The sequence below is a fragment of the Hemitrygon akajei genome, chromosome 12 (genome assembly GCF_048418815.1).
Source record: "Hemitrygon akajei chromosome 12, sHemAka1.3, whole genome shotgun sequence".
NCBI classification, from domain to species: domain Eukaryota; kingdom Metazoa; phylum Chordata; class Chondrichthyes; order Myliobatiformes; family Dasyatidae; genus Hemitrygon; species Hemitrygon akajei.
In genome coordinates this window covers 4,183,999-4,207,681 of record NC_133135.1, presented here as the reverse complement: position 1 = coordinate 4,207,681, position 23,683 = coordinate 4,183,999, and the positions used below count along the sequence as shown (strand labels likewise).

The following is a 23,683-nucleotide window of genomic DNA, read 5'->3' as shown; positions in this document are numbered from 1 at the left end:
TCGATGTTCGTGCCATTAGGTTGGAGTCTACCCAGATGGAATCTGAAATGTTGCTTCGCCAACCTGAGTGTGGCCTTAGTGTGACATTAGAGGAGGCCGTGGGCAGACATGTTGGAATGGGAAAGGGAAGTCAAATTGAAATGGTTGCCATGTGAAATGCCTATTGTGGTGGATGGAATGAATGAGATCAATGATGCAGTTACCCAATCTATATCAGGTCCAACCTATATAGAGGAAGTTGCACTGGGGGCACCGAATACAGCAGATGACCCCGATAGATTTACAGGTGAAGGGTCAGTTGTAGGGATAAGTGCCAGGAAGGAGCTCAGTGGGGATGGATGAGTGGACAGGGGAGTCAAGGATAGAGCGATCCCTGCAGGGGGAAGGGAAAGATGTGGTTAGTGGCAGGAGCCTGTTGAAGATGGTGGAAGTTGCAGAGAATTTTGTGCTGGATGCAGAGGCTTGTGGGGTGGTGGATAAGGATGAGAAAATCTATTCCTGTTATGGTAACGGGAGCGTACAGTGAAAAGCATCATTTGTGTCAATGACCAACACAGTCTGAGGATGTGCTGGGGGCAGCCCGCAAGCGTCACCATATTTCCAGCACCAACACAGCATGGCCACAACTCACTAACTCATAAGGCTTTGAAATGTGGGAGGAAACTGGAGCACTTGCAAGAAATCCCACACAGATTCAAGAACGTACAAACCCCTTACAGATAGTGGCAGGGCTAGAAATGGCAGTAGTAGTGTTACACTAACTGCTACACTACTTTGCCAGCCCTAACTGAAAGTGTTTGCTCAAGCTTCTCTGTACTGCTTGTTTGGTCATGTTTCCACAAAGAGCACTCACTCAAAACCAGATACTGTATATGTTAGCTGACATTTTTCTGTTGGGCTCTCTGATGTGGATATTCAGCCTCCTGACAAAGGCATGAACTATTAGCCACACCCACCACTTCCTTCGACAATCCATTTTCAGCCAAGATTTTCATTTTAATTTGTATTTTGCCACATCATTAATATCTTCCCTCCCATAATGCAATTTGTTGTAATGTACTTAAAATCCCTAGACTGTTTCATACATGGCACAACGCCATGATAGGCTGAAGTGCCTGTACTGTGCTCTCTCTCTTCTGCGTTTGAAGTTCTATGAAAGGGGTGGAGTTGCTGTTGGAAAATTTCTAATTTTTATTTTAGAAATACAGCACCGACAGGCCTTCTGACCCAACGAGCCACACTGAAGAGCAATCCACCGATTTAACCTGGCCTAATCGCAGGACAATTTACAATGACCATCTAAAGTTACATTCTTGGATTTTGGGAGGAAACCCACGCAGTCATGGGGAAGGCGTACAAGCCCTTCACAGACAACGCCAGAATTTAACTGCGACGAGTTGAATGTAATAGTGTCACGCTAACTGCAGTGTTAACGTGGCGCTCAAAACCTCATAATCTGGGACATATAAAAATAATGATGCATTTTAGCTGTTTCTTTGAGAGTCCAATCAATGTAATGAAAAACCTACGTTAAAGGCTCTGACATGGGAGAGTGGGTCCACAATTTATTCTGCAGCTTAGAAGGAAGCTTTTTGCTTTGACTTACAGTTTGAAAAGTACTGTATGTAGGAGCGCAGCGTTACGTTGATGTTAGAGTAGGTTAACAGGTTGGCAGAACATGATAGGCTGAAGTGCCTGTACTGTGCTCTCTCCTGTGTTTGAAGTTCTATGAAAGGGGTGGAGTTCCTCTTGTTTTCACTACCTCCTGTAGATTAAGTGGACATCCAGAGACCTATTCCCAGGTGGAAAATGGCTAATATAAGGGGGCATAACTCTAAGGTGATCTTAGGAAAGTATTGGGGGGGGGGATGTCAGTGGTAATTTTTTTTTACACAGTGGGTGATGAGTGGAATCTGCTGCTGGGGTGATGGTAGAGGCAGACACATTAGGGACATTTAAGAGGCTCTTCAATAGACACGTGGATGAAAGAAAAGTGGAGAGCTATGTGGGAACGAATCGATAGATTGATCTTAGAGTACATTATAAGGACCTGTAACAGTCCTGATGAAAGGTCCCAGCCGAAAACATCCTGTTCACTTCTCTCCTTGGATGCTGCCTGGGCTGCTGAGATCCTCAGGCATTCTGTGCTTGTTCCTCTAGATTTCCAGCATCTGCAGAAATTCTTGTGTTGATGCTGTGCTCTACTGTTCTGTGTTCTGGCCTGAACTCTTCAGTTTATTGTTGTGAATCAGTTCTAACTGGTCTGTGTGTTAAATCACCAGCCCAAGCTGATTCAGTGGTAGTTTGGGAGGAGGCAGGGTAATCTTTGAATAGTTCCTCCTCAGCATTGTTTAAATGGAGAGTAAACCAAAAGCAAAGCAGCACAAGAAAACACCTCTCATTCTATAGTAACTTTCCTTACCCTTATAAAGAGCTTTCTGTTAGACACACACATCTGCTCTCACTCGCGCTGGTGATCATTTCCTTCTGCGTAATTGTGGAACTCCCCTTTGGAAGTTGCAGATAAACTTCCATCTGTTGCCCTCAGCATCTTCCTCATCTGTGGCTTCTCTTTATGATTATTATGAGGTACTGCTTAATGCCAACTGTTAGGTCACAATACCGAGAAGGGCAGTTTTGTGTCAGGTATACACTGTTGGCAGGAAGGCAATTCTGATGGAGGGACAGTTCTGAGGCAGGGTCACACTGTGGGATTGATAGTACTTGGCAAAGCATTGGGTATATTTAAGGTAGATAGATTCTTCACTAGTCAGGGCATGAAGAAATACAGGGAGAAGGCAGGACATTAGGATTGACAGAAAAAATGGATCAGCCATGATGAAATGGCAGAGCAGACTCAATGGCCTAAATCTGCTCCTATGTCTTATGGTCACACTGTGGGGGGGGGGGGGCAGTACTGAGGGAGGTTACACTGTGGGACAGGCATTACCAAGGGAGAGTCACACTGTGGGAGGGGCGGTAGTAAGGGAGGGTCATGCTGCGGGACGAGCACAATTGAGTGAGGGCCACACTGTAGGAAGGGCAGTATTGAGGGTCACACTGTTGGAAGGGCAGTACCGCAATGGCATCAGCGCTGGAATTGAGTGAAGGCTCCCGAGTTCGAATCCAAGTCAGGCACCCCTGAGCAAGCTTTCCATCTGTGCCAGGTTGAGCGTTGAGCTAGCCACTCGGCCTAGTAAAAAAAAAACAGGGGTCGAGTCAGGAACGTTCATATCGTGACCTGGTTAATCCGAAAGGAGACCAATCCTGACACCATGTGCCAGACAAGAATGGCTGGCTGACTGGTGTGACACGCTAAAGAAAAGTACCCTGGAGTGCTGCACTATCAGAGGAGAAAGAAAAAGGAAGGCATGGACTTTATATATTCTTCAAGAGGACCAGTATAGATCATTGGGTATATTTAAAACAAGTTGATAGGTTTCTAATCAGTCAGGGTGTCAAAGGTTATGGGGAGAAGGCAGGAGAATGGAGTTCATAGGGATAATTAATCAGTCATGATAGAATGGCAGAACAGACTCTAGGCCAAATGGACTAATTCTGCTCCAGTGTTTTATGGTCTTACATTAAAAAGTTTTCACATTACTGTGATTTTTGAAAGCACTGCCTGCTTTAGAGTTGCAACTGTCCTTAAAGTGAATTGGATAAAACTGTCTGTGGAAAACAATGAAGGGATAAGGGATGTGGGCTGTGGGGGAGTGAGCTGAACAGAATTAATGAGCTGTCTGGCAGCTGTTACTGCACTTTACAGAAATGTGAACTGTTATCACATACTGGAAATTCATGGTCAATTGTCCATGACTAAAGAAACAAAATCTGATTCAAAGGAACTCTCCTTTAGGGCATATTAAACAGAAGATAACTTTAGAAGAAAATATCAGGCACCATTATCACCATAATTAATGGACTAAAACAATAGTAATTTGTGATTTTGTTCTCTTAGGGCTTGCACATTAAAATAAAGTGCACCATTTAAATGTGATGAAATAATCACTTAGCTCAGAGGCTGATTAGGTTTCTGAATTCCCTGTACAAAATGCTGGTTAAACCCAGCTGGTCAGGCAGCATCTATGAAAATAAATAAAGAGTTGACATTTCGGGCCAAGACTTGATGAGTCCCATTGAAGGGATCCGGCCTGAAAAGTCAACAGTAATACATAAGAGCAGAATTAGGCTATTTGACCCGTCGAGTCTGCTCTGCCATTCCATCAAGACTGACTTATCTTTCCCAACTCCATTCACCTGACTTCTTCCTATAACCTTTGAGCCATGACTAATCAAGAACCTATTAACCTCGTCTTTACATATACTCAATGACTTGGCCTACACAGCCTTCTGTGGCAGTGAATTTCACAGATTCACTACCCTATAGCTAAAGAAATTCCTCCTCACCTCTGTTCTAAATGGATGTCCTGCTATTCTGAGGCTGTGCCCTCACTACAGGAAATATCCTCTCCACATCCACTCTATCTATGCCTTCAATATCTGAAACATTGATTCTTCATTCCTCTCCATTGATACTACCTGACCTGCTGAGTTCCTCTGTATTTTGTGTGTGTTGCTTTGGATTTGAAGCATCTGCAAAGTTTCTTGTGTTTATTTGTATATTCTCTGTTTGCATTTCAGATCCTTCACACCAGTGTACAATCCAAAGCCACTGAGAGGTGTGACCCCCTTACACTATGTAGCTCAAAGCAGGCAATCAGGCATTCTGAAGACTTTACTACAGTATGGGATACTTGAGAGGGAGCATAGACCCATGTGCACAGTCCTCATCATCCTCTTCTATCCAATACCTGTTGCTAAAGGCAATGACCATCAGTACACAGAAAAAGTAGAGGAGGCAAAACAATGTCTTGCTTTATGCATGAGAGTGATGTGTTGCATACGTGTCACAGAGATTAAGGTAGGTTCACCCTTCAGCTGTGCAAGATGATCAAAGATGTGTTTACTATATGAATTATTTTAAGTGGTGCAACAACCTTGTGCTTCAAAACCTCCACTTTATTAAAATTCTTTCTGGGTGTTCCCTTCTCTGTTTGCACCCAGGTGATGAGCTTCTGAGCCAATGCCGTTCATCTGGCAGCAACTTGTAGCCCTGGTGCAGTTCTCAGCCTGTTTTCATAATCCCACACTCTCTCATCACGTTAGTCTTACAGAGCACTGTGATCACTGGGGTTATTTTGCTTTTTCGTTTCTGTCACAGAAAAAAGCCCTTTGCCCTGGTTCCAGACAACGAGTCAGCGGATGTTGTTTACTTGGATTTTTGGAAGGCCTTTGACAAAGTGCCATGCATGAGGCTGCGGAACAGGGCCCCGTGTTATTACAGGAAAGCTACTTGCACGGAGAGAAGATTGGCTGAGTGGCAGGAGGCAAAGAGTGGGAATAAAGGGAGTCTATTCTGGTTGGCTGCCAGTGGTGTTTCGCAGGGGTTAGTGTTAGGACCACTTCTTCTCACATTATATGTCAATGATTTCGATGACAGAATTTTTGACTTTGTGGCCAAATTTGCACAGGGACAGGAGGTAGTGTTGAGGAAATGGGGTATGCAAAAGGACTGGGACAGATTGGGAGAATGGACAGAGAATTGGCAGATAAAAAGAAATAGTGCAGGGAAGTGTATGGTCATACATGTTTGTAAAAGGAATAAAGGTGTAAACTATTTTCTAAATTGGGAGAAAATTGAAAAATCATAAGTGCAAGGGGATTTGGGAGTCCTCATGCAGGATTCCCTAGAGGTTAACTTGCAGGTGGTGAGGAAGACAAGAACAACGTTAGCATTGATTTCAAGAGGATTAAAATATAAAAGCAAGGACGTAATGCTGGGGCTTTATAACGCATTGGTCAGATTGCACTTGAGAGTACTGTGAGCAATTTTGGACCCTTTCTGGTGTTAGAGTGGGTTAAGAGGAGGTTCAAAAGAATGACTCTGAGAATGAAAGGATTAATGCATGAGGAGCATTTAATATCTCTGGGCCTGTACTCACTAGAGTTTTGAATGAGAGGGGAATTTCTTGGAACCTATCGCATATTGAAAGGCCTACATAGAGTGTATGTGGAGAAGATGTTTCCCACAGTCTAGGACCAGAGGGCACAGCCTCTTAATAGAGAGAAGTTCATTTAGATTAGAGATGAGAAGGAATTTCTTAGTGCATCTGCAGAAGTCACTGACACAGATGACTGTGGTGGCCAAGTCATTGAGTATATTTAAAGCATAGGTTGATAGTTTCTACATTAGTCAAGTGTCAAAGGTTAAGGGGAGAAGGCAGGAGAATGAGGTTGAGAAGGATAGTAAGTCAGTTATGATGGGATGGCGGAGCAGACTTGATAGGCCGAATGGCCTATCTCCAGTGCTCCAGTGTCTTAGGGTCTTCCATACTGATCAAGATTTCTTCCTTTGCTGGTCTCATTGGCATGCATTTGGCCCATACCCCACTAAGATTTTCCTATTCAGGTACCTGACCAATTTCTTTTTGACATAGAACACTACAGCTGAGTATAGGTCCTTTGGCCCACAGTATTGTTCTGACCTTTAAATCTGCTGCAAGATTATTATAACCCTTCTCTCCTACATAACCTTTCATTTCTCTATCATCCATGTGCCTATACAAGTGTTTCTTAAAAGTCCCTGATGAGAAGTTAGTGGTTTTCTCTGGAACAAGAGGTTGAGGTGAGACCTGATAGTGTAACCCTCTCACCGGGGCTAAACAGACTTGGTTCGTTAGCTAACTCTGCAAACAGCCATGCAACTCAGCAGTGAGAAGGCCATATTATACGTCTAGGGTCGGTACGATTTGGGGTTCACCCAAACAGGAACATCGTGATGTTTCGATTAAAGAAACCCCAATTTGAGTGAGTGCTGTGAAAATACTGCCCATACACAGTCATCAGTAGCCCAGAAATGACAGATCGTACACCAGCATTAAATTATATAGAAAGTCAAGATGGCAACAGCGAACAATTCCTCAGGTGACATCTTCCAGATAGCAAATTTTTAAATTACTTCATTTTTTCTATACCTTCTGGTTGTTCCTTTTGTATTATTTGTGTTATGGAAACTGTTGGTGCATGTTTTGATCTTTATCGAAGGATCCAGCACGGCTATGTCTGGAGAGCTGCCTCATAGAGATCAGAGATGAGAATCCGAGAAAGGACTGAAAACGCAGGCTGACTCCTGGAAAAACCTAAGCGAGGTGATGAATTACTCCATCTTGGAGTGACGAGGAAGATTGAAGCATTGAGGTGAAGGCGTTCAGACTCGGTCAGCAAACACTCCCAATGGAGGCTGTCGGGATGATGGCATTCAGGTCTGGTCAGCAATCGTTCCAGACATAGGCCATTGGGACAACAGTGTTCAGACCCTGTCAGTGATCACTCCAGGTGGAAGCTGATGGGGTGACAGCATTTGGACCCGCTCAGCAATCACTCCAGATGGAGGCCAGAGGGTCAGAGATTGCTCCCAACAGAGGTCACCGTTCAGATGAGGCTGAGTTCTGAGTCATGGAAGGATGGTTTGATGTTCTGAGATTGATGTGATTGGACTGTGCTTTATACCAGTCTCCTTCAGTTTTTCAGTGTTTTCTTTCTTGTGGCCAGTTAGCAGGTGGGTGATCAGTAAGTTGTTTGTGTGTCCATGGGGGGAGGGGGTTTTTGATGCTACTGTTGCTGGTCTTTTTCATGAGTGAGGAGCTGATCGCTTTTTTTTTCTGTGCGAGCCGGGTGTGGGATGTGTTGCTGTCTTTTTTTTCTGCGAATGAGGAGGTTGGAAATTGTACTGTTGCTGTTATTTTTTTTTACCAAATTTCAACTTTTAACAAACAGTTACAAAAGAAAACTAAAAGGGCCGATTAGAGTTAAAGCAGTCCAATGTGCACATAACGTTGGAGTAGTCAGGGGTATATCCCTTTACCCACGTGCTGGACCCACAGTCTGCATGAAAACACCCGCCACATTCCCAGCTCCCCTCGAATATCATCTCAAACGAACTGGCTCTCTCAGTATTGGCCTTTCCTCCTTGGAGACATTCATCTGCACAAAGCACTTCTCTCCTTCCAACGGCATTCTGCGGCACCTTCCCTTGTGTCCCGCTTCACAGCTCCTGCCAAAAGACCCCAAACCAGACTAGCATCCTTCAGAAAACTCTTCCCCACAGCTCTCTAGAACATACTCTCACATCCCACAATCCTCATTGGCTGCCTCACATCCCCAAGTTAGACAACATTGGTCCTCATGTTAGCCAAAGCCAAAACATACTTTCCAGCATGGCACATTGCTTTTACAGAAAACTGCTAATAGAAACTACCTCACAGCTAGGCAAGTTTGTCAAGCCGAGGAGTGGTAGTGGGGATGAGCTCCCACTACCTAAAAGTGCTCCTCATGGCATACGCCTTAAATAGCCTCTGACAACCAAGTACAACTCCTGGCCTTCTCATGTGGCTTAGCCTCTAAGCCCAGCAGAACTGGTTCTACTGACAGGAGAAGGGGCAAAGGCGGGCCCTGGCACCTTAAAACCAGTGCTTCGAGTAGATGGAGCTCGTCAGCCTGGGAAGGCAGTCCATCTAAGAGAGGGAAACCTCTTGATTTCAAATGTCTGCTGCCTTGCGGCCATATCCACCCATGGGAAAGGCTTCGGGAGTAAACCCTGAGGCCAAATCCAGAGCTGGAGTCCCTAAGGCAGTCCGACGTTGTCTTCAACCTTGTTCTGGCAACTCCTGTGATGACACTGCTGCCAAGCTGTATCGGCCCTTGCCCTTCCCGTGGATAACATTGGTGTTGTGGAGAGGGGAGACTTGCTGCATTGGCAACTGCCGGTCTTCCATAAAACCATTCCAGGCGCAGATCCATGGTCTCACAAGACTAATGGATGCCACTACCACAGCTAGGCAGTAGAAATCTTAAGCAGGGCATTCTACTCTCCCCCCACCAAAAACAGTCACATCCTCATGATTTTGGGTCTTATTAAACCATTACTAATGACATAGTTTTCAAAAAAATTTCATGATTTCAGGACCCCCAAAACATTTGTAAATGGAAGTAATGTATCTCACTATTGGGATAGATGCAACACTCTTTTCTGACTCTCTCACAGGCACTTCATGTGTCTACTGGAGGATGCCCACCCCTGTCTATCACTCATACTTTCCAGCAGCTCAGGCCCCCATCACACGACTGAACTTAACTTCCTTCACTTTAAGCAGGTGCTGCCGAACATCTTCAATCTCCGCTGGTGCAAACCAGCAAGACCTCTTTTGGAAACGTGTGTCCTCTGTCACTGTAATAGTGTAGCAAGTACTCTTGGTGGAACCAACATCAAACTCGTCAGTAAAAAGGACATCTTCATGTTCCAACATCTTCTCAGTTAATTTCCTTTTCCATTCCTCGGGTATCGGTGAGTCACTGAAGGTGAATGACTTTGAGGTCAACTTCCTCGATCCAGGAGTCTGTTTCTCTTCCATTTACTCGTTAAATTAGACTATCACAGGAAAAAGATGGGCAATTAGAATTCTGCATCTGAGGGTAACATCTCTTCCAGAGGTGTTCCTGACAATCACTGTCATCCTGTTTGCGTAGACAGCTGAAGAGTTCTGCAGTTCAGGTCTCACCAGTGCTCCTGCAGGTAAGCATCACTCTTCTTCCTGATCATCAGGAGCATCCACTTGGATGGCCAAGGCATTATGCATTCTGGCGAATTTGGGGGTTCTTGTCACTTTAGCTACTCTTCCAGGATGTAACATGATGAGACAGAGGAAGGGGCAGTTGGCTTGTCACAAATAGAGGAAGATTCTAGGCAGTATGAGACGGAGAATAGGCAGGTGATAGAGAAGGGATGTGCTCAGACTGATGGTTTGAGATGTCTCTATTTTAATGCAATAAGCATCATGAACAAAGTGGATGAGCTCAGAGAGTGGATCAGTACTTGGAGCTATGATGTTGTGGCCATTAGAGACTGGGATGGCTCAAGGGCAGAAATGGTTATTTAGAGTACAGTCAGCCCTCCTTATCTGCGGATCAGGAAAACCTGGAAGTTCTCTCTCCAGCACTCGTTGTTTGAGCATGTACAGACTATTTTTTCTTATCATTATTCCCTAAACAATACAGTATAACAACTATTTATATAGCATTTACGTTGTATTAGATATAAGTAATCTAGAAATGATTTAAAAGTACAGGCAGTCCCTGGGTTATGAACAAGTCCCGTTCCTGAGTCCATCTTTAAGTGGGATTTGAAGTTGGAACAGGTACATCTGGTATTTAGCGTCAGTTAGTCAAACATTTTTCTTAGTATATATTTTACCTTTCTATGCATATAAAACAATTAAGAAACATATGTATTTCAATAATTAAACCACTGCGTTGCTTAGTAATAATTGTAGCTTTCATTGGGGCAGGGCCTTTCACATGCTCCATTAAAATTCTACTGATCGTTGACCAACTGTAGCCTAACGCTTTTTCAATGAGTGATGGCGTTTCACCTCTTTCCGATCGCTTTATTACTTCCACCTTATTTTCAATCGTGATCGTGATTATTTTCGTGAACAGAAACCGTGCGGATTCAGAGCTGTGCCGGGTCCTAAAGACCCCCGCACTGAGAAAGGTTAAATAAAGTCCGGGGTTCTGCTGGGTCTTAAAGACCACCATAATAGACAGGTTAAATAAAGGACTTGAGCATCCGCATATTTTGGTATCCGCGGGGAGTCCCGGAACCAATCCCCCATGGATAAGGAGGGCCGACTGTACCAGGCTTTAGATGTTTCAGAAAGGACAGGGAGGGAGGCAAAAGAGGTGGGGCGTGGCACTGCTGATCAGAGATAGTGTCAGGCTGCAGAAAAGGAGGAAGTCATGGATTGTCTACTGAGTCTCTGTGGGTGGAAGTTAGGAACAGAATGAGGTCAATAACCACTGGGTGTTTTTTAATAGACCACCCAATAGTAACAGGGACATCGAGATGCAGATAGAGAGACAGATTCTGGAAAGGTGAAATAATAACAGGGTTATCGTGGGAGATTTTAATTTCCCAAATATTGATTGGCATCTTCCTAGAGCAAGGGGGTTAGATGGGGTGAAGTTTGTTAGTCGTGGATTAACTAGACTCCGAACCAACCATTGAGGACCTCAGCAATGCAATTGACAGACTGGCCCCAGGGAAACCTCCTGGCAGTGTTGGGATTCCTCCAGACCTGATCAAACACTGCAAGAGCTCACTTGTCCAACCTTTACACGAGGTCCTCCGTCAGTGCTGGAAGGAAGGAGCCGTACCACAGGATATGCACAACTCCAAAATTGTCACTTTGTACAAGAACAAGGGTGATAGGAGCGACTGCAACAACTACAGGGGTATGTCCCTCCTGAGTACTGTCGGCAAAGTCTTTGCTCATGTAACTCTGGGACACAGGGTAGACTCATTCTGCCAGAGTTTGTAGACGTGCCAATGTGGTTTTCGTGCAAGGAGGTCAACTATCAACATGATTTGCTCACTCCGTCAACTCCAGGAGAAGTGCAGGGAACAACAGAAACCGTTCTATGTCGCTTTCATCGACTTGACCGAGGCATTCGACCTTGTCAGCAGGGATGGGCTCTTTCAGATTCCTCAAGATCGGCTGTCCCCCGAAACTCCAAAGTATCATTAAGTCATTCCATGACAACATGAGGGCTACTGTTCAGTACGATGGCAGCTCATCAGAACCCTTCGCTATTCGTAGTGGAGTCAAACTAGGATGCGTGTTGGCCCCAACATAATTCAGCATCTTCTCTCTGCTATTGAAGCACACATTTGGGACATCGACAGAAGGCATCTACATGCACACCAGGTCTGATGGGCGGCTGTTCAACCCTGCGCACCTGAGAGCAAGAACAAAGGTGTGAAAGGTCTTAATACGTGACATACTCTTTGCCAGTGACGCTGCTATAACCTTGCACACCAAACAGCAACTACAAACTCTCATGGACCGCTTCTCTAAGGCATGCAAGGACTTCGGGCTTACCATCAGCCTAAAGAAAACAAATGTCCTTGCCCAGAACGTGGTGGAGACACCAGTCATTACCATCGACAATTATAATCTAGAAGTGGTCCACAAGTTCACATACTTGGGGTCGACCATTAGTGACACTCTCTTCCTTGATGCTGAAATCAATAGGCGTACCGGCAAAGCAGCATCGATCCTTGCTCGACTCTCCTCGCGGGACTGGGAGAATCCAAAACTCTCAACAAAGACCAAGACTGTGCACATTGCAAGCGTTATCAACACCCTCCTGTATGGTAGCGAGACTTGAACCATCTACTCCAAGCAGGAGAGAAGACTCGATATATTGTTTTCACCTGCACAGCCTTCGCCGCATCCTCGGCATCACCTGGAGAGACCTCTGCAAGCGTGACATGAAAGCCTTAAAAATCAACACAGAGTGCTGGGAGGATACAGCAGATGACCACAACAAGTGGCGAGGTACTCTTCAACAACACCTAGAGCAAGGCGAAAGAGTGATCCTGAGTCAATTTGAGGAGTGGAGAGCTAAACGGAGAGCACAGCGGACAACAATTCCATGACGTCCTACACGTGCAGCAACTGTGGCAGAGCCTACTGTTCCAGGATCGGCCTCAATAGCCACAGTCGACGTTGCTCAACAAACCAGTGACCACCAGAGGCGCAGGACCCATGGTTGACCACGACCGACAGAGGCCACACACAGAGAGTACACAGCCAGTAAATTAGTTTGAAATATCTAGTACTAGAGAGTGGGCACTTAAGGTGGGTAGGGGTGATGTAAGCTTCATTTTAACACAGTAAATGCTGGGTGCCTGGTGGTAGATATGTCAGAGGTAGGCTCTTAAATAGACTCCAGACTTCCCAGGTTCTCAGAGGCTCTTATCTTAGGAAGGCTCCCTGATTCTCAGACATCCAGAGGCCCTAATATTAGATGCTTTCAGTGGTGGCACTGTAGCATTACAGTTAATGTAACACTTTACAGTGCCAGCTGTATGATCAGGGTTCAAATTAAATTTTAATGTCTTCTGACTATGCATATATACAACTGAACGAAACAACATTCCTCTGGAGCACGGTGTACCCACATGACATATACCACACACAGCACATAAAACAAAATATTATACTATAAATAGGTGAAGAAAATACCTTAATGTTCAGCAGTGTTCTTTGGTCATAGAAAAGACACAGGACAAGAAATGTCACCGTTGGTTAGAACCAGAGTGGCGGGTGTATCTATGCATGCCAATGATGGAGTTTAGATTTACATTAGATTTATTTGTCACATTTACACAGATTGGGATTCAATTCCCACCACTGTGTGTAAGGAACTTGTATGTTCTCCCCGTGACTGAGTGGAGAAGTCTCAATGTGTGGAGGGACTGTGTCCCTCTGGGTGCTCCAAATTCCAAAGATGTACAGGTTAGGGTTAGTGAGACATGGGCATGGTATGCTGTCACCAGAAGAATGGTGATATTTGCAGGCTGTTCAGCACAATCCTCGCTGATTTGATTTGATGCAAACGACATATTTCACTGCATGTTACGATGAACATGTGACAAATATAGCTAATTATCTACATCTTCAGCTGTCCATCAATTTCAATGTTGACTGTGCTGAGAGTTTAGTCTCTGCAGGTGCATTTATGGGCCACAAAACCAGCTTAGATCGGCATCAGCACTGTCTCCCACATTGGTTGCATTTGTCATTTGACTGGTCTAGCACCGAATGTCTGCGTTCATGACCTGCTTCATATTTCTTCTGCCTTTTCTCCTCGATAGCTGGGATTGACTTCCTGACAATGCAGCACCAACTTCTTCTGTCCAAAGCATCTTTCTCCCAGGTGTTGACATTCATGTCAGTGTTCTTCATATGGAGCTTGAGCACATCTTTATAGCGCAGCTTCTGACCACCATGCTTCCTCTTTCCTTCACGTAGCTCACCATAGAAAACAGCTTTGGGTAAACGATCACCGCTCATTCTTGTGACATGACCAGTCCAACGCAGCTGAGAAGCTGTGATGAGCAATTCTGTGCTGACTGTCCCAGCACGTTTGAGCACCTCCACATCTGGTACCCTCTCTTGCCACTTGATGTGTGATATTTGGCATAAATGCCTGAGTTGTGTCTGATCAATTTCTTGATGTGCTTCCGCTACAATGTCATTGTTTCAGTTGGATAAAGCAGAGATGGTAAAACAGCTGAGTTATACCCTTTGACCTTGGTTGCCATTTTAATGTCGTGGCGAGACCAAAGTCGCTTCTGCAAAGCACCAAAGACTTTTGTAGCTGACTGAATTCTCCTCTCAGCTTCCGGATCTGATGAGTTGGTGTTGGTCACAGAGCTTCCTAAGTATGGAAAAGAGTCAGAACATTTCAGCGCTACCCCATTGACCGATATGACTGGTGGCTGGGTCTCACTGGGACTACACAGAGGAGGAGGCTGGTACAGAAGTTCGGTTTTGGAGACATTGATTCTTAGGCCAAAAAGAGTGGCAGCAAATGAGAAGTGGTCTACAATTTCTTGAATCACATTAACATGATGATGTAGAGAATTAAGGGATAATCATCATGTGCAGGCATAAAGATTAGTTTAATAGTTTGGCATAACACTGTTGGCTGAAGAGCCTGTTCTCGTGCTGTACTTCTCAATGTTCTACATCCCGAGGTCCTGAGGTCTAGAATTCTATCCTTAAAACACTCCTTACCCAATATTGGCTGCAGTGTCAAATTTCATTAGAAATATGTTCCTGTGAAACATATTTTATGATGTTATAGGCGAGTTACAGCAAGTACAAGTTATTATAAACCTGATTGTCCGCTCTTTGTACCCAGGGAATGCTTAATTCCCAGATGTAAATCAGAGGAAATTAAATTGCCCAGGGATTCATGGAGTGTCCTTCAAAGGTGCAGGGGAGAAAGTGTGGAGCTTACAGACTCAACTCCTGCAGAAAGTAAATATGATTCACCTGTTATATATCTTTAAATATATTTCCCACCTTCAGCACCTCCTCCCTGGGAAGCATTTGCTGGTTTTAAGCACCGAGGGAAACATGTCACACTGTCTGATGGCAGTTTGGCTGTTTAACCTATGGAAAGATGTAGGTATAGTTTGAGTGTACACCCAGAACGTTTTTTCTTACAAGGCTGGAAATGGCTAATACAAGGGGCCATAATTTTAAGGTGATTGGATGAAAGTGTAAGGGGGGAGGGTATGTGTCAGAGGTAAGATTTTTACATAGAGAGTGGTATAAGGCCATAAGATACAGGGGCAGAATTAGGCCATTTGACCCACTGACTCTGCTCTATCATTTCATCATAGCTGATCCAATTTTTCTCTCAGCCCCAATCTCCTGACTCCATCCCCACCCCCATATCCCTTCACGCCCTGACCAATCAAGAATCTATCAACCTCTACCTTAAATATACATAAATAGTTGGTCTTCCTTTCACCACTTGGCTAAAGAAATTCTTCCTCATCTCCATTCTAAAAGGATACCACTCTATTCTGACGGTGTGTTTTCTGGTTTTAAACTCTCCCACCATAGGAAATATCTTCAATAAGGGACCGAAAATTGCTCATAATACTCCAAGTGAAGCCTCACCAGTTCTTTATAAAGTCTTAGCATTACATCCTTGCTTTTATGTTCTAGTCCTCTTGGAATACAGTAACTGTTAACGTTGCATTTGTCTTCCTCACCACAGTCTCAACTTGCAAATTAATCTTTGGGGAATCCTACACAAGAACTCCCAAGTCCCTTTGCATCCCAGATTTTGTATTTTCTCTTCATTTAGAAAATAGTCAACCCTTTCATTTCTTCTACCAAAGCGCATTATCACACAATTCTGGACACTGTATTCCATCTGTCATTTCTTTGCCTATTCTCCTAATCTGACTAGATCATTCTGTAACCTCTCAACTTCCTCAAAACTTCCTACCCCTCCACCAATCTTTGTATCATCTACAAATTTTGCAACAAAGTCAATTCCATCATCCAAATCATTGACATATAACATAAAAAGAATTGGTCCCAACATAGACCCATGTGGAACACCTCTAGTCACCAGCAGCCAGTCTGAAAAGCATCCCTTTATTCCCACTCTTTGCCTCCTGCCAATCAGCAACTGCTTTATCCATGCTAGAATCTCTACGGTAATACTATGGGCTCATAGTTTGTTAAACTGCCTCTTGTATGGTACTTTGTCAAAGGCCTTCTGAAAATCCAAGTAGTCAACATCAACCAATTCTCTTTTGTCTATCCTGCTTGTTATTTTGTCAAATAATTTCAACAGATTTGTCAGGCAAGATATTCCCTTAAGGAAACCATGCTGACTATGGCCTATTTTATCATGTGCCTCCAAGTACCCTTAACCATCTTTAACAATCGACTCCAACGTCTTCCCAACCACTGAGGTCAGACTAACTGGCCTATAGTTTCTTTCTTCTGCCTCCCTTCTTGAATAGTGGAGTGACATTTGCAATTTTCCAGTCTTTCGGAACTGTTCAGAATCTAGTGATTCTTGAAAGTTCATTACTGATGGCTCCACAATCTCTTCAGCCACCTTTTTCAGAACCCTGGAGTGTACACCATCTGGTCCAAGTGACTTATCTACTTTCAGACCTTTCAGTTTCTGAAGAACCTTCTGGCTGGTAATGCTAATTTCACGCACTTCATGGCCCTGACATCTGGAACTTCCACCATGCTGCTAGTGTCTTCCACAATGAAGACTGATGTAATGTTCTTATTCAGTTCGTCTGCCATTTCCTGGTTCCCCATCACTACCTCTTCAGCATTGTTTTCCAGCAGACTGATATCCACTCTCACCTCTCTTTTACACTTTATGTAGCTGAAGAAACTGTTGGTATCTTCTTTAATATTATTGGCTAGCTTACTTCCATATTCCATTTTTATCTTAATGGCTTTTCTAGTAGCCTTTTGTTGGTATTTAAAAGCTTAGTAGTAGTAGTCTCTCGAAGTCCGAGGAAGATGAATGTGTTGCGCAGTTGACGTCTGTGGGCGCGCATATGACTTCTGAGGCCGAAGTCTGAAGCGCAGATACGGTCACAGATAGGGCAAGGAGCACCGCCTGTTGGGGCAGGAGCGGACGCCTTCCTGTGTCTTTCTTGACTCGCCTTGAGGCGCTGCATGCGCCAGTTGGCTTGGAAGTTGTTTGCTGCCTTGGAGCATAGATTACTCCACTTGGACCGATCAGCAGCAGTGTGTTCAAGATCGCGGGGCTGGAGTTTGGCCCACTTAAGGTTTGACTTGACGTTGTCCTTGTACCTCTTCCTTGGGTGACCTTGGGCACAGTTGCCCTGCTCCAGTTCTCTGTAGAACAACTGACGCGGCATTCTGGACTCATCCATGTGGATCACGTGGCCAGTCCATCTGAGCTGAGTCTTCAAAACCTTGGCTTCAATGCTTGTGGAATTGGCTCGGTCCAGGACTGTCATGTTGGAGATACGGTCTAGCCAGCAGATTTACATGATTGATCACAGAGCGCAATTGTGGAATTGTTCAAGCTGTTTGACTTGTCTGCGATACAGTGTCCAGGTTTCACAGCCAAGAAGTGATGAGACCACAACAGCATTGTAAACCTTACCAATCCCCTAACTTTCCATTCAGTTTTACTGTATTATATGCCCTCACTTTTTCTTTTTTGTTGGCTGTGACTTCTCGTTAGCCATGGTTGTGTCATCTTTCCTATAGAATACTTCTTCCTCTTTGGGATGTATGTATCCTGCGCCTTCCGAATTGCTTCCAGTAATTCCAGCCATTGCTGCTGTGCCATCATTTCTGCCAGTATTGTTTTGCAATCAATTCTGGATGACTCCTCTCCCATGCCTCTGTAATTCCCTTTATTCCACTGTAATACTGACTTTTGCTTCTCCTCCTCAAAATCAGGGTGAATTTGATCATATTATGATCATTTTCCCCTAAGAGTTAATTTACCTTTACCTTAAGCTCTCTAATCACTTCTGGTTCATTGCACAGCATTCAATCCAGAGTAGCTGATCCCCTAGTGGACTCAACTGTGAGCTGCTCTAATAAACCATCTGGTAGGCACTCTAGAAATTCCACCTCTTGGAATCCAGCCCCAACCTGATTTTCCCAATTTAGCTGAATATTGACCCCCCCATGACAATTGTAACATTGCCCTTTTAGCATGCATTTTCTATTTACCGTTGTAATTTGTAGACCACATCCTACTACTGTTTTGGGGTCTGTATACAACTCCCATCAGGGTCTTTTTACCCTTGCAGATTCTTACCTCTAACCACGATTCAACACCTTTCAACCCTATATCACCTTTCTAATGATTTGATTTCATTTTTTACCAATGGAGAAACACTACCCTCTTTGCCTTTCTGCCTGTCCTTTTGATACAGTGTGTTTTCTTGGACATTATGCTCCCAGCTATAACTTTCTTTCAGCCATGATTCATTGATGCCCATAACATCATACATGTCAATCTGTAACTGTGTTGTGTTTATCTACCTTATCCTGTTTACTGTGCACATTCAAATAGAACACCGTCAGATCTGCATTTGCCCTCTTTGAGTTTGTTTGCCTTTTATGTAGTAACTCTTACTGTTGACTGCAATTTTGCCCTGTCATTAGTCTCTCCTTGCTAGGAGTCTCACTACACATTGCCTATGTTTGTAAACCAACTACCTCATCTTCAGCACTATCAATCCAGCTTCTGGTGCCAAATTAGTTGAAATCCACCTACACAACTCTAGTCAACCTGCTCGCAAGGATATTAGATCCCCTTGGGTTCAGGTGTAACCCATCCCTTTTGTACAGATCATTCCTTCCCCAGAAGAGATTCACAATGATCCATAAATCTGAACCCCTGTCCCTTGCACCAGTTCCTCAGCCATGCATTTACCTGCCCTCACTGGCACATGCACAGCCAGCAATCCAGAAATGACTACATTGGAGGTCCTGTTTCTCAGCTTTAAACCTAGCTCCCTGAAATCTCTCTTCAGGCATTATACACCTTGTCTACGTATATCATTGGTGCCAAAATGTACCAAGACTTCTGGCTGCTCAGCCTCACCCTTGAAAATGTCATGGACCTGATCCAAGACATCCCTGATCCTGGCAACAGGGAGGCAACATATCTGGGTGTGTCTATCGTGCCCAGTGCCAGAAACACAGTCACTGTGGCTCCCCCAGGTAGGTCATCCCCAGAACAGTATCTGAAGTTGTATACCTATTATTGAGGAGAACAGCACAGGTGTACTCTGCACTGGAAGGAGAACAGAGGGGGAAACCACAGTAAGTCTTCAACACAGAGGTGTGGGTGCATGGTAGCGTTTGTTGGACTCCATCCCAGTGTGGAAATGACTAACATAAGCGGGTATAATTTTAAGGTGATTGGAGGAAAATATAGGGGGAATGTTAGAGGCAAATTCTGGCCAAAGAAATTTTGCTGCATCCCTGTTTTAAATGAATGCCCCTCTATCCCCAGGCTGTGCCCTCTTGTCCTAGACTCCCCCATCATGAAAAACATCCTTTCCACATCTACTCTGTTTAGGCCTTTCAACATTTGAAAGGTTTCAATGAGATCTTCCTCATCCTTCTACATTCCGGCAAGTACAGACCGAGCTATCAAATGTCCTTGTATGATTACCCTTTCATTCCTGGAATCATCTTGTGAACCCCCTCTGAACACTCTCCATTCCCAGGACATGTTTTCTTAGATGAGGAGCCCAAATCTGTTCACAATACTAAAGGTGAGACCTCACCAGTGCCTGATAAAGCCTCAGCATCACATCCTTGTTTTTGTATTCTAGACCTCTTAAAACAAATGCTAACATTACATTTGCCTTCTTCACCACCGACTCTACCTGCAAGTTAACCTTTAGGGTGTTCTGCACAAGGACTCCAAAGTCCCTTTGCAATTCAAATTTTTGGATTTTCTCCGTTTAGAAAATAGTCTGCACATTTATTTCTACTACCAAAGTGCATTGCCATTGTATTTCATTTGCCACATTCTTGCCCAATCGCCTAATCTGTCTAAGTCCTTCTGCAGCCTACATGTTTCCTCAACACTACCTGCCCCTCCACCAATCTTCATGTCATCTGCAAACTTGGCAACAAATCAATCTATTCCATCATCTAAATCATTGATATACAGCATAAAAAGAAGCGGTCCCATCATCAACTCCTGCAGAAGACCACTAGTCATGGCAGCAAAACAGAAAATGATCCTTTTATTCCCACTCGCTGCCTCCTACCAACCAGCCAATGCTCTAACCATGCCAGTAACTTTCCTGTAATAAGCTCTTAACTTAGTAAGCAGCCTCATGTGTGGCACTTTGTCAAAGGCCATCTGAAAATCCAAATATACAACATCCACTGCATCCCCTTTATCTATCCTACTGTAATCTCCTCAAAGAATTCCAACAAGTTCCTCAGACAAGATTTTCCCTTAAGGAAACCATTCTGACTTTGTCCTATCTTGTTATGTGTCACCAAGTACTCCATAACCTCATCCTTAACATTGACTCCCCAATATCTTCCCAACCATTTAGTCAGGCTGACTGGTTTATGATTTCATTTCTGCTGCCATCTTTTCTTAAAGAGTGGAGTGGCATTTGCAATTTTCCAGTCCTCTGGCACCATGCCAGAGTCCAATGATTTTTGAAAGATCATTACTAATGCCTCCACAATCTCTACCGCTACCTCTTTCAGAACCCTAGGGTGCAGTTCCTCTGGTCTGGGAGACTTGTGTACCCTTGGGTCTTTCAGCTTTTTGAGCACCTTCTCCCTAATAGTAACTGCACTTACTTCTCACCCTTCACCATCTGGTACATTGCTCATGTCTTCCACAGTGAAGACCATCACCAACCTTACTGACTCTGGGGTTCTCCCATCCACTGCCACCAACCTCCCCGCACCCCACACCTTCTGTTTCTACCTTCTACCCAAGATCCACAAACCTGCTTGCACGGTTATGCACTGTTTTAGCTTGCTCCTGCCCCTCTGATATCTGCAATCCCCTACTCCGTTTTATTCCTCCCTAGTTCAGTCCCTTCCTACCTACATCCATGACACGCTCTGAATCTTTTCAATGATTTCATGTTCCCTGGCCCCCATCATCTAATTTTTACTCTGGATGTACAGTGTCTATACACCTCCATCATCCAACACTAGGAAGGCCTCAAAGCTCTCCATTTCTTTCTGGACATCAGAACCAACCAGTTCCCTTCCTCTGCCTGGTGGAACTTGTCCTCACTCAAGATATATTCTCCTTTGGCACCTCCCACTTCCTTCAAACAAAAAGTGTAGCCATAGGTACTCACATGGGTCCCAGCTAAACCTACCTGTTTGTCAGCTACATGGAATGGTGTATGTTCCAAACTTACACTGGTGACCATCCTGCACTTTTCCTATGCTACATCGATGACTACATAGGTGCAGCTTCCTGCACCCATGCTGAACTCTTCAACTTCATCCACTTTACCTCCAACTTCCACCCTGCCCTCAAATTTACCAGATGCATTCCCGACACCTCCCTCCCCTTTCTCAATCTCTCTGTCTCTATCTCAGGAGACTGTTTATCTACTGAGATATAACCATATAACAATTACAGCACAGTAACAGGCCATCTCGGCCCTCCTAGTCTGTGCCAAACGCTTACTCTCACCTAGTCACATCGACCTGCACTCAGCCCATAACCCTCCATTCCTTTCCTGTCCATATACCTACTCAATTTTACTTTAAATGACAATATCGAACCTGCCTCTACCACTTCTACAGGAAGCTCATTCCACACAGCTACCACTCTCTGAGTAAAGAAATGCCCCCTCGTGTTATCCCTAAACTTTTGCCCCCTCTCAACTCATGTCCTCTTGTTTGAATCTCCTCTACTCTCAATGGAAAAAGCCTATCCACGTCAACTCTATCTATCCCCCTCATAATTTTAAATGCCTCTATCAAGTCCCCCCTCAACCTTCTACGCTCCAAAGAATGAAGACCTAACTTGTTCAACCTTTCTCTGTAACTTAGGTGCTGAAACCCAGGTAACATTCTAGTAAATCTCCTCTGTACTCTTTCTATTTTGTTGTTATCTTTCCTATAATTTGGTGACCAGAACTGTACACAATACTTCAAATTTGGCCTCACTAATGCCTTGTACAATTTTAACATTACATCCCAACTCCTATACTCAATGCTCTGATTTATAAAGGCCAGCATACCAAAAGCTTTCTTCACCACCCTATCCACACGAGATTCCACCTTCAAGTCAAGACAAGTCGCTTTTTACTGTTATTTCGACCATAACTGCTGGTATAGTACATAGTAAAAATGAGACATTTTTTCAGGACCATGGTGTTAGACATGACACAGTACAAAAACTAGACTGAACTACGTAAAAAAACTACAGACTACAGACCTACCCAGGACTGCATAAAGTGCACAAAACAGTTCAGGCATGACAATAAATAATAAACAGGACAATAGGGCAGTAAGGTGTCAGTCCAGGCTCTGGGTATTGAGGAGTCTGATAGCTTGGGGGAAGAAACTGTTACATAGCCCGAATGCTTTGGTGCCTTATTCCAGAGGGCAGGTGGGAGAAGAGTTTGTATGAGGGGTGCGTGGGGTCCTTCATAATGCTGTTTGCTTTGTGGATGCAGTGTGTAGTGTAAATGTCCGTAATGGCGGGAAGAGAGACCCCAATGATCTTCTCAGCTAACCTCACTATCTGCTGCAGAGTCTTGCGATCTGAGATGGTGCGATTTCCGAACTAGGCAGTGATGAAGCTGCTCAGGATGCTCTCAATACAACCCCTGTAGAATGTGATGAGGATGAGGGGGGTGGGAGATGGACTTTACTCAGCCTTCGCAGAAAGTAGAGATGCTGCTGGGCTTTCTTTGCTATGGAGCTGGTGTTGAGGGACCAGGTGAGATTCTCCGCCAGGTGACCACCAAGAAATTTGGTGCTCTTAACGATCTCTACTGAACAGCCGTCGATGTTCAGCGGGGAGTGGTCACTCCGTGCCCTCCTGAAGTAAACAAACATCTCTTTTGTTCACATTCAGAGACAGGTTGTTGGCTCTGAATGTGTTGCTGGTTCTTCAGGGAACTATGCACCATTATTCCCAGATCACTCTGTTCTACTGCATTCCTTAATGCCCTACCATTTACCATGTATGTCCTATTTTGATTAGTCCTACCAAAATGTAGCACCTCACACTTATCAGCATTAAACTCCATCTGCCATCTTTCAGCCCACTCTTCTAACTGGCCTAAATCTCTCTGTAAGCTTTGAAAACCTACTTCATTATCCACAACGCCGCCTATCTTAGTATTATCTGCATACTTACTGATCCAATTTACCACCCCATCATCCAGATCATTAATGTATATGACAAACAACACTGGACCCAGTACAGATCCCTGAAGCACATCACTAGTCACCAGCCTCCAACCTGACAAACAGTTATCCACCACTACCCTCTGGCATCTCCCATCCAGCCACTGTTGAATCCATTTTACTACTTCAATATTAATACCTAACGATTAAACCTAACCTTCCTTGTGGAACCTTGTCAAAGGCCTTACTGAAGTCCAAATAGACAACATCCACTGCTTTACCCTCGTCAACTTTCCTAGTAACCTCTTCAAAAAATTCAGTAAGATTTGTCAAACATGACCTTCCACGCACAAATC

General features: G+C 44.2%; 1 protein-coding gene across 2 annotated transcripts in view; it reads left to right on the top strand.

The window, feature by feature from the left end:
- Positions 1-23,683, top strand: part of LOC140736676 (ankyrin repeat and SOCS box protein 17-like) — a 36,637-nt gene that overhangs the window by 10,830 nt on the left and 2,124 nt on the right. The window contains exon 2 of one of the 2 annotated variants that reach the window (XR_012100990.1): positions 4,645-4,776. Coding sequence is in view for 1 of the 2 variants with exons in the window: in XM_073062502.1 (XP_072918603.1) it covers positions 4,645-4,924 (280 nt within the window). In the remaining variant the exon portion in view is untranslated. Of the gene's footprint in view, positions 1-4,644; positions 4,925-23,683 lie in introns of those variants that run through there. The other variant, XM_073062502.1, reaches the window with a different exon arrangement.